This window comes from Neolamprologus multifasciatus, chromosome 12 (genome assembly GCF_963576455.1).
Source record: "Neolamprologus multifasciatus chromosome 12, fNeoMul1.2, whole genome shotgun sequence".
NCBI classification, from domain to species: Eukaryota; Metazoa; Chordata; class Actinopteri; order Cichliformes; family Cichlidae; genus Neolamprologus; species Neolamprologus multifasciatus.
Window position 1 is genome coordinate 33,097,989 of NC_140450.1, and position 12,389 is coordinate 33,110,377.

Genomic DNA, 12,389 nt, shown 5'->3' on the forward strand with positions numbered 1-12,389 from the left:
TAAAATTACATGATTTCCCCTAGGGATCAATGAAGTATTTTGATTCTGATTGTGATTCTAAAATTAAAAAAATATAAAATGATATATCTTGTAAATAATTATAAAGTAATAAGCTCAGTGAAACTGTTTTGGGGTTTTTTTTGTTGTTGTTTTTTTTAATTATAGAGGTTCTCTATCTAATCCATAACTTGAGCAAATTCAGTCATGGTGAAGTACTTCAGACCCAACCCAGCCAAATGTAGAGCCAGAATTACTATTACAGAAAATGTATTTTAATCTTCTGTTTTTACTCTTCTTTCACAGTATGTATACCAATATCTATGCAGCTGTCGTTATTGACAGCAGTTCTTCAGATGCTGAGGGAGAGGAGTTGCAAAAGGAAAACTGGTAACTTTCATATCTTGAATAAGTACAATAAACCCATAATGTTTGACTTGCAGTTAACCTATTTATCAAATATTTCTTTACTAAAAATAGTGCTGGGTACTGCTGCTATTTTTGATCCTAACCTTTTACAGGAGCAAACATAGCTTAACTGTTCCTGAGAAGTTATTCTGCTGATGATTGTATTCAGAAAGAAAAGATTCTTAAAATGATTTGGTTGCTGATGATTGTTCTTCAGATCACTATTTTGCTTTTTAAAATGAATTAACAGAAAAAAGCCAATTGATAAAGCAAGAAAAATTACTTAAAAGATATTAAACCAAAAAAAAAAAACCCATAAAGTGTAAATAGTGTAAATATTTTGTTGCTTTTCACTGACTGATTCTACAGTGATGAACCTGATGGATTGACGGCTGCAGATGTCATCTCAAATCTGGCTCTGAAGATCAACAAAACCTCCTGTAGCAGATTCAACATTAACCGAGCCAATGTCTGGGATGGTGCCTACCGAGGCTTCAGAAGGTCTTCATATAGTCCCAACCAGTGTTGGGTAAGTTACTTTAAAATAGTAACTTAGTTACATTACTAGTTACTTCTATCAAAAGTAACTCAGTTACTTCAAGTTACTCGTTACTTTCAAAGTAACTAGTTACTAGGGAAAGTAACTTTGGTTTTACTCAGAATTCTCTTGTTAATGTGTTGCTTCCATAACTTTGCCAGTCTTCTAGCTTGCTTACTTGCCACAAGTGCACTGTGCCACCTACCAATAGAAAGGAAAAGATAATGTGCATATTTCCACAAGAGAAATCCCACGCCTGGACCGTCATTGACTGCTGCCATGATTCTAGCCTAGGTCACAGCGTCATGTGCGCCTTTTACATCCAACACGAAAACTGCAGTCGTGGTGCTTTGATTGTACTCAGAACTCGGAAATTCTGCCTTCTGAATAGGAAGATGTAGGTAACACCAGACTGCAGATGAGCTGCATACAGAGCTGGACTGGGACAAAAAATTGGCCGGGGCATTTTGACTAGAGACTGGCCCACCATTATAGGAAAAATCATAAAGCCTTTGAATGAAAACAAACGCTGTTGTGACAGTGATGTACACTGTTTGATGGTATATATGCATCAATCTATCAATCCTTTGTTGTAAGATTCAGATAATTATTTTTTAAAAGCTAGACATTTTAAATGAGAATATGAAAGAAAATTATTTCTTTGTGCCCACCTCTCCCTGTTAATGCCCTACTTGGCCCCCCTGGCAAAACTTTGCTAGATCCGCCCCTGCACAGTTACCAGCTGTCAGCTACCTAAAAAGGATCCTGGGGTTATCTGTCTCTCAGAAACAGTTCATAACTTCCCTTCAACTCATTCATGTCACCTAAAAGGTAAACCTGTTTCTCCATCACCTGCTCAGCTCTGATGATTCAGTAAGGACATCTCCTGGTTTCATCTTCATGTTTCCCTCTCACCAGATAACCAAACCGACACCATGACCAGCAGCTTTACAGCTGTGGCTCCAGCAAACATCAGCTGATACTAGAAATTAATATTAAATAAATGCTAACAACAGCTGATCAAGCTTAAACGTGCTGCTGTTGTTTAACGCGACATGGTTTCCTCTTTCTGGCGCAAAGTGGGCGATAAACAAGCAAGAGAGCCGATCAGCTGATCATTGATGAGTTTTCATGATTGAAGTAGAAACGGGAGAGGGAGGGGGGAGAATGAAAGAAGAAGAGGCAGCTGTGCAGCGTAAAGACAGAATAACTCCAGCTTTGTGCCTTTTTCATTGTAGCTGAATTACGGGACAAACTGTTCCTTTTCACCTCAATAAGAAACGCGTAATATTTTCTCTGAATACCAGACGGGACGGTTGGCAACTCTAATAACTTATGAACAAAATAAAGTTCAACATCATTAACTTCATAGCACCCACCCAGCTGTATAGAAACTCCGTCATGCTAGCTAGTACGCAGTATGGAAAAAGTCAGAATAACAAAAATAAACTCCACCTAAACTTGGTTTATATCTGACCCAGATAGACTGCAGGTCATAACTTCTTACCTGAAGTTCACACTTGGACCGGCGGCCGCCTCGGGTCTCTTTTCCCTCATCCACCTGCTGCCTCCACCACTTGCTAATGTTACAGAATCTGTGGAAGCTCCGCGATAGCCACCACACGAAGTAACGAGTAACGACCCTATCTAAATCCCAGTAACGACTAACGCGTTCCTGATTTTGGCATAATAACTAGTTACCGTGCTCGTTACCACAATAATAACGTAGTTACTGTAACGCGTTACTTAATAACGCGTTAGTCCCAACACTGGTCCCAACTCTGGCATGATGGTGAAGTGGGACTGGCTGAAGAGGCAATAGACACAGGTGGGCCTACTCGAGAATTTCTCACCCTTTTGATGGAAGCCAGCATGACAGCATGCGAAGGATGTCACTTGTGCATGTGTGTGTGTGTGTGTGTGTGTGTGTGTAATATATATTTTTCTCTTTAGATAAAGAATGCAACATCTCTAAGTGAGCTCCGAGTAATCTCAGAAAAACACTCAAGCATGCTCCAGACAGCAGGATGCTATCGATTCATGAGGACACTGGAGGATAAGAAGAAGGTAGTAGCGGATTACATTCAGTGGTACTTCATCTACCGAAACCATCTTTCCATCCAAAGGTATAGAATTCAGACTATTATGTGCCCATTTAACATAATCTTTTCAGAAGAATAAATTGTTACTTTTTTTTTATTCCAGTGAAATTTAAAGGACGGAAAAAATATATTCTAAATGCAAGACCTTTTTCAGGAGGACTTCTTTCTTGTAGCAGGATGAGTGTCTTAGCTAGATAAGAATGTTGGTTACTTTCTTAACACAGTAGTTTCCCATGTGAAGTTTTGCTTGCTTGCACAAATAACATTAAACATTTTATTAAAAATTAGACTGTTTTCTAGTTTCAGAGAGGGTCTAGCAACACTGGATTTTCTAAACGCCCTGGAACAGCATCCTTCACTCTTCTTCTCATTCATGTGCTACACTGAGACCAGGCTGACAGCTGATCTTCTTGAGAACATCTTCCATGTGCAATTTGGTCCACCTGGCAGCTCTAGGCGTCAAGAGGAGACAAGAGTACTAAGCTACTGGCAAGACTATCTGCTTTCTGTAGAAGGTATTAAATTTGTTTGAAAATGTTGAAATGAGTACATTTATGTCAGCAAAGTGTAATGGCCCCTTTTTCCTGTTTATTATCATTAGAAATAACTTTTTGTCTCTTTACATTCACAGAGAAAAATGGAAGTCTGTCTCTTGAAGACATCCTTATGTTTGCAACTGGACTGAGAGAAATTCCTCCTGCAGCAATTCAGCCAAAGCCACAACTTCTTTTCCAGACCACTTCACGCTTCCCTGTAGCAGATGTCTGTGCAAATACTATCAAAATCCCAGTGTTACACAATTATGAGGACTTCCAAGAAGCCATGGATTATGGCATCCAGAACTCTCCTGGGTTTGGGCTTCCCTAAAGTCCAAGTCCTTTTGCTTTTAAGCCACATTTATGGTTTTAGCAAACATTTGAAGTTTGTGATTTTAAAATCTGATAATTTTGTTTCTAATAATTTATAATAATTTTGGTAACATAAAGTTTAATGCATCGCAGAAAGTTCAATCAGGTTTTGGAATTTCAAAAGCATAATATCATAGTGGGACAATTGAACAAGTTAGATATATTTCACTGTGTTAAGAAATTGCCAAAGTAACAAAATAAAAAATTTCTGAAGTACTGAGACACGCTAGTATAATAACACAGGGAAAAAATCTGATAAATTCAGTTAAAAGGCTTTATTTAATCAAACACTTCTGTGTTTGATTACATTTTTTGTAAGATATGCAAGTTGTTCTAGGAGTTAAAAAAAGAAGAAGAAAAACCCACATAAATACAGGTCTTGCAGAATGCTTTTGTAAACCTTTGTTTGTAAAACAGATCTCCAAATTAATCAATGTGTTTGTTACAGTACCTAATTAAAAGGAACAAGTTATTTTGTACAGTATGGTCTTTTGATTTCTTCAGGTAGAAACCGTACACACTGAAAAGTTGACGGTAGTGAAACGATTTATATAAAAACTATGGTACTATTTTTTTTCAATACTCATTAAAGTTGGTTTGTGACAATTAGTGTCAGTGGTAATTGTACCCACATCTAGCAGATGATTTTACTTCTAAAGTCCAGTCATATTTTTGAGTGTTATATAATTTTCAACTGCAGTAGTCCAGTTGACTGGTCGAGGGAGCTCACTCTGTCTTTCCAAGTTTGTGAAATGAACCTGGAGATTGTCGTCCCCACATAGACTGTACTGAGCAGGTAGAATGTCATCAAACTGGTGCAGGATTTCTTGAGGCACTTGGAATCCACACTCTCTTCCACCATACCTTAGGTCAGTCAGAAAAATGAACAAATTCAGTCACTTCTCCAGGTACTATCCTTCAAGGTTACAGCAAAAGCGCAAAGTCAATCTTATAATTAAAAGTCAGTTCTGGAAATTGTGATTTTAAAGAATCTTAATTATGCATATATCTACATTTGTCGTTTTTAGCCAAGATGTGATCCAAAGTTAAAATATGATTGTCTAACTTTTTTTTTTGTTGTTGTTTTGGAAAAAACTATAAAAATAAAACGTATGTGCATGAAGTCAGAGAACAGAACTAATGGCAAAACACAAGTGGCAGCTTTAATTTCTATTCAGCAAAAAGGTGAAAACAACAAAACACACTATTCAATTGCTAAAGTGTGTGTAATACCTGCTGTGAGTAACAGTTAGGGCAAATTGTTAAACCTAAATGACATAATGCTTACTTAACTCAAGTGGTTAGGTCAAGAAAGAAAAGAGTGCACATAAGGCATGGACTGTTCCTGAAACATTTTATAAATGAACAAAAGGTGGAATAACAGCAAGCTGGACAGGTATCCTGCACATAGAATACACTATACTGAGGAAGAAAAAATTTAGTAAAACTATGAAATAAAATACATGGACTAAATACATACCTATGAGGCAGGTGATACATGGCTTCTGGTTTACCAGATGGACAACAAGATTGGCGCACAGGTCGGATGGTGTGAGTGTTCCAGAGGTCTCTGTACTCGTCAAGCTCTTTTTGCAAGACATTGAGGAAGACATATCGTAGAAGGCATTTATGTTCATGACTGCTGTTGAAAAGATGCCTCTCAGGTCACTGAAGAGTTCAATCCAGAACTGAGTTCTAATGGTGGAATGACAAGGCATATAAAATTTAATAACACAAGTAATTCAGTGTAATTGTCCTCTTTAAAAAAAAGTCGTAATCTTAAGAATATTGAACTGTGCGCAATTTCGTCCCAACAAAAGCTTATTCACATGTTCTGAAGTGTTTCATCAATGCACTGCAGGAAAAAAAGCAACTTCACACAAATAACAAAATTTAACAATATGATTAATCTTTCTGTTATTCCTGCATTTGGTGGTTGAACTTAAGAAAAGTTGTAATATACAGGTCTGTCCATATAAATGTACCATTTTGTTTCTACATGAACACTGAAGCTGTTATCACTTGTTAGATACCACACAGAAATCCAAAAGCGAGTGAAAACATCGGTTTTTTTTTTTTTTTGGCACACAAAGTTGAAGAAATGAATGAAACAAACGACCTCCTCTAACAAATTTCTGTCATGTTGGATCAATGTTCTTATATTACTCATATTACAGTTCTCAAATTTGAAGAATCCCTTGTTCTTTTATTTATATGACTCCCTACAGGTAAACTATTTGGTCTAGATGTTAGTTTGGTACTACGTAGGCACACAAATTTGAATAAATTGTACTCAATTTTAAATAGATCAATCTTTACTGATGCCATTGCCTCTAGGATTTATAATAATTTATTAAAATGTTGAATGTCAGTTTGTTTGTTGTTTTGTATAGTTCCTTTTTAGGACTTTTGTGGAATGTCTGAGTCGGATTTTCTTTTTGAGTGTGTTGTTTTAATACAAACAAATGTCACTGGTATACCAAACCATTTATTATAGTTTTTGAAGCAGTCGTGCGTCACATGAGAAAAATGTGTAGGTGACTATGTTTTTCTTTCTTTGTTTGTGACTGTAATTTAATATTTGAGTACAAAACCCCACCCACAAAAAAAAGTATATCGCTGACCACGAAACACCTTCAGAACCATTCAATTTTAGTTTCAGAATATATTTTAAAAGCCAGGTACCTTTGCTTTCTGAACGAAGACCAACTTTCAATCCGTTGATTTGTAGTTGAGGTGCCATACATATGACTGTGGGCTCCTGCTAGTTCATCTCCATGGTCTGATCTTAAAGCACAGTGAATTGCTGCCATTGTGCCATTTTCTGTGCCACAGTCTGTAGTACGAAGGCATGCTGGAAGTTGACCAAACCGTGACACGCACTCCATATGATATTTTGCAATGATACCTGGGTCATTATTTGAGCTGCCACAGCTGAGCCACATAACTTTCCTTGAAAATCCATCGACACATGCACTAATAGCAACACCAAAGGGCTTCAGCTTATCATAACCATCCACATGCCACACTTGATTTGGTCCTTCTGAAAAATATCCTCTTCGAAAAAACCTGCGTTTACAGCGACGCTTAACACCATATGGATCTAGTCTTGAGAGTATGTGCATTACATCATTTCTTTTAACTTTCAGGTTATGCTTTTGTCGCAGTGTCTGACACATGGATCTGTAACCCAGAAGCTGACCTGAGCCTCTCAGTTCTTGTGTAACAGTGGAAATGACAATGTCAGTGGGAGTAAAGTCAGTCCTTCTAGTCATTCCAGCATCTTTTAGCCTCCTCTTTAATGTTCTCAGACTCATACAAATATTATGCTTGTTTTCAAGAAAATCCAGGATCACTTCATATGTATGGCCCTCAGAGAAATACTTATTGATGATGTCTGTGACTGAGACTGGGCCTAAGGTTGAAGAGAAAACATGAAAAGATAATTACGACCACAGGAATCCACAAATGCACTTAATAAGTGTTTTAAAAAAAATACCACATCTGAAACAACTCTCAATAAACATGACTCAAGTATTTAATCTTCTTGATGTGTGCTTAAATAAAGGCCAGCAAAAGCTCAAAGAACATGGACCAGGATTCAGGACTTATCACTCTCATTAAGACCTCTATGCTGACAACTCAAAATGAGCAAAATTAGAGAAGTTAGAAGAATTTTGTCACTGTGTACATATGCCCTATTAAGTAATAAACTAGTTTTTAAAATTATGCCGTAGAACCGGTGGCAGGCTTAAACCAGAATACAGTTCTTAGTACCTACCAGTTCATGCCTTTGTGTTTTTGGAATTCTGATTTATCTTTGCATACAGAGTCTTTAACAATACAAAAACCTTAGAATAAGGAAATGAATATAGTACTTTGGAATGGCACATGAATAATAATCCCCCCCCCCCCCCCCAAAAAAAAAAAAAAATAAAAAAAAGTTTAACACGCACTACTGAAGCTACTGTGGTGTATATAAGTCATTATGAAGCAATTAAAAGGTGAGCAATAAATACTAGAACATAGGAAAGTGAAGTGCTTACCATCTATAAAAGGTGCTAAAACTTGAATGTTAGTTCCACAGGACCCACAAAAAACTCCAATTTGCCCCACTAGCTGGATTCCACAATATGGACAATACATTGCCTGATGAAGACACAATGCCAAATTAAAACCTGAACACATTAACTGCAACACTCCTTAATGACTTTGACTTATTAGTATTTGTTCTCGAGTTTAAAAAAAGCTTCATTTCTAAGGCTACATTAAACATTATCTTTGTTAGAATTATATTTGAATGTATATTCCAGATATCTGTAGTATTATTAGAATCATGAGATTACAACACATTTACCTCTCCTCCACTTCTTTGAAGTGTCTCCCAGTCCCGCTGGTTAGCACGTTTTGGTTCGTGCAACTGATCCATCGGGTTATTGTCTCCCCAGGAACATTTCCGTTGTGTTTTTTCCTATTTCCGTTGTGTTGTGTGTGCTTTTGCAGCGCTTTTCTTTTTGCAGCATTTTTCTTTTTGCAGCATTTTTCTTTTTGCAAGTGTTTTCTGAAGTTGCAGTCCGTTTGGCCTCTCAGGGCCACCGTAAATATTTGGTCTAAAACTGAAATAAAAATTCAAGTTCGAAAATGCAGTTAACTGCAATTTAAAACTAAACTTGAGGGAAAATAAAAACTGAAATAATATTTTGTATTTAAATTGAAACCTATGTGAACTGTCTTTAGCTTAAATCTATTTTGTTAGCTTCAGATTTGGACAAATTTGTCAACACAACCATCATCAGTAGCGGTTTTAGATACGGGCGACACGGGCGGTTGCCCGGGACGGCATCGTGGTGGGGAGCGGCATCACGGGCAGCTCCCCCACCAAAAAAATAAAAAATAAATGCTTGTACTCATGCTGCCCAGACGTCATGCCAGCGCATATTGGGAATGTCACAGGCACCGATTTTTTATCGCCCATTTGCTGGGAGTAAGGGTGCCCTCCGTTTGCGAGGTGCGCCTGCTGCTTGTGGCGCAGAGAGGAGAGGGCGGGGCGGCGGGGGATTCTCTGACCGGCTGGAGCAGCATCTAATAACCAACTCGCAAAGTAAAACAAAATAAAACAAACCAAAAAACAGAAAAACATCAGACATCATGATACAGACTTATCATTTGCACCGATTTTTTTTTCTCAAATCTATACACGAAAAGTGTGCGTGAGAGCCCTCGGTGTGCCTGCTCGCTGCTGAAGTCAAAGTAAACTTTATTGTCATCTCCGCTACATACAGTCCAGTATATAGAGAGACGACGAGGCTCCAGTTACAGCAGTGCAAGTAAACAAACAATAAAAATAAGAAGAGTAAGAAAATAAATATACACTTTAGGACTCGGGGTGAAGGGATCAATAACACTTTAAAATGTATAACTTACAGTTTGATGATTTAAAATCTCACACACAACCTGTTGAAAGGAGAGGGGGGCCGGCTGCTTCCAAATAGAGCACATTTCATTCATAATGTTGTAAATACAAGCCCATTATCTACTCATGATTTGAATCCTGGGTTGTGCGAAATCCCAGAAATAAACCTTAGACAAAGCGAATCTGTGAAATAAGGTGTAGGTCTATTAGGGTTATGTTGTGGTGATCCTCAGGTTGAGGGATGGGTGTTCATACTGGAGTGCAAAATTAAAACCAATGGAAGATGGACAAGAAAAGTTCAAAGCCATCGGGTGCAAAAGATACAGGTAAGCAGATGTGTGATTGGATAATGGCAGGTCATCCTGAAACAATCAGAATCAGAATACTTTATTAATCCCTAAGGAAATAATGTAGGTTACAGTTGCTCCAAGAAGAAATTGTAAAAATAGCAACAGTAACAGACTAAACTCCAAACAATACATTATGTTACAGATTTTACACATTTAAGAAATAGCACTATTATATACAGATCACGCAATTATAAATATCAAGAATTAACAGAGGTGATTTTAAATAAATATCAAGAACATTGGCAAGAATATTCCAGAGTAGAAAAGAGCACGTGTAAAAAGGGTGTGACTGTTGCAGTGTTTACAGTGTATCAGATGGAGGAGGTGTACAGGGAGATGGCCACAGGCAGGAATGATTTCCTGTGTCCGTCAGTGGTGCTTTTTGGTCATCTCAGTCTCTCACTGAACGCTCTCCTGTGACTAGCCAGCAGGTCATGGAGTGGGTGGGAGTTATTATCCATGATTGTCCTTATCTTGGACAACATCTGCCTCTCAGACACCACCCTAACGGAGTCCAGCTCCATCCCCACAACATGTGGCCCATCTGTGACCCTCAACCTGCTGCCCCAGAATGCAACATCATAGAGGATGGCACTGACTACGACACAGATACAACAAGATAACATTAATTAGAAGGCATAGTGAAAACTTCTGTTTGCGTTTCTTAGCCACTTGGCTATGATAGTAAACAGTAGACACTAAATCTTTTGGACTGTGTTCAGCACAATATTAATTAGTCATTGTGAATTGTTGATTTGTCCGATTCTCATTGTATGACGAATTGTGTTGGCAGTTTGTTAGTCATTTACAAACTATGCATACTGTCACTCTGGGGAGTGTTCGCTCAGGGCGCCAAACCGGCTAGGACTGTCATTGGGGCTAAATAACTATTTATCTGCATTATATTTTAAGAGATCTGGAATAAGCAGGACTTTATCATTGACAAGTGATATTTACAAAGATACAAGTAATCTTTTTTTTCCACTGTCATATAAAAATATTCCTCGCTCGCCCGGTGTCTTTTATCCTAAAAGCCCAGGTCCTGTGCCAGAGACCTGGGCGCTTCAGTGTCCCGCATATCGTCACTGTTCGTAGGACTGGAGTCTTCTGTACAGAGATCTCAGATGTCATTTCTGGGATCACACAGCCTGCACCTGGGGTCTTGCCTGGTGTGGTAGACCCCAGCCGCTACCGATCTTGTGCTTAGGTGTGTTCCTACACGCCTACAGGCTAAGCCTACGCTTGAAGCCACAGGTGTTCGTTAACGGGGGTGACGCGATATCACTGGTATGCATGCATTCATTAAACAGCCCAATAACTCCAGTTCAGTTTCATTTTTATTTGTCATATGCAAGTTAGCACAGGGTCAACATTGCAATGAAATGTATTTGAGGAGCAGCAGACAGTCACTCGGCAGTGTAGTATGTAAAAAAACTGTAAGAGCAAAATGTTTATAAAATATAGTACTTATCTTGTTTATGTTTATCTATTTTAACATGACAGCGCAGCGGTCACAAACTGTTCGCCTTCTTCCGATTAACAACACACCTGACGCCCATTGAGTGCGTCTACCTTAAATACCGTTACATAAACCTACCATACAGAAAACAGAAACAGGGGACCTCTAGCGGCAACATAGGGTATTAACCCAAAAAATGGCTTCTACACCCTGTGTTGTCTTTCAGACCACCTTAGTCCAGCCATTGTAAATTTTTGTATGTCATACACATCTCCTGTGGTACATGAAGTGCAGAGGCCTGTCTTTCCCTGATGGTTCCTCTTCCTTCTCCTCTTTCTTGGGTTTCTACTGGCTGAAGTGTTCACTAAACATACAATCAGTTTTGGCCATTTTCCTGATGTACTCACAGATCTCTGTTGTTTCATCCTGGACGGTGTTTCTGACACTCACTAGTCCTCGGCCTCCTTCCTTCTGCTTAGTCTACAGTCTCAGGGTGCTGGATTTGGGGTGAAACCCTTTCATACATGGTAAAGAAACTTGTCTAGATGTCAGTGGCGTCTATCACCTGCTTTGGCCAGCTTATTCTCTCAGAAGGGGCAAAAGCCTGTCAGCAACATCGTTTGGGATCCCAAACGACACACAAACCCTCCTGTCACGGTAAGGTATTCATTAAACAGCCCAATAACTCCAGTTCAGTTTCATTTTTATTTGTCATATGCAAGTTAGCACAGGGTCATCGATTATTTTTCTAATAATGAGAAAATAATAATAAATAAAAATACATAGAAAACAAATAATAATAAAACAGTAAAACACAGACAATATATCAAATGTTTAAAATGTGACATTTTACTATTTTATCAAAAATATCAATTCATTTTGAATTTGATGGCAGGAGCAAACATGCTAGGTCGGGGCAACAAAATGTTTAAATAATAAGTGGAACTAAAAACAAAAAGCAAACCGCTGGAGGAACATTTAAAAGTTAAGATAATTTGCAACAAGTCAGTAACATGATTGCACATAAAAAGAGCAACTTAGAGAGGCAGAGTTTCTCAGAAGTAAAGCCGGACAGAGGGTCACCAATCTGCAGAAACATATTATGGATCAATTTCAAAATAATGTTTATTAGTTTAAAACTGTGAAAACTTTGTGTATATCTCATCATGTACAGCACATCACCAAAAGACTCGCAGAATATGTGTGCAAAGGAC

At 38.2% G+C, this 12,389-nt stretch overlaps 1 protein-coding gene across 1 annotated transcript; it reads left to right on the forward strand.

Moving 5' to 3' along the window:
* Window positions 1-2,729: 2,729 nt before the first annotated feature.
* On the forward strand, window positions 2,730-4,432 carry LOC146507353 (G2/M phase-specific E3 ubiquitin-protein ligase-like). The gene is made up of 4 exons (XM_085180887.1): window positions 2,730-2,735; window positions 2,897-3,069; window positions 3,346-3,560; window positions 3,677-4,432. Exons 1-4 carry the CDS (start codon window positions 2,730-2,732, stop codon window positions 3,910-3,912), a joined length of 630 nt encoding a protein of 209 aa, XP_085037013.1. The 3' UTR covers window positions 3,913-4,432.
* The last annotated feature ends 7,957 nt before the right edge of the window (window positions 4,433-12,389 follow it).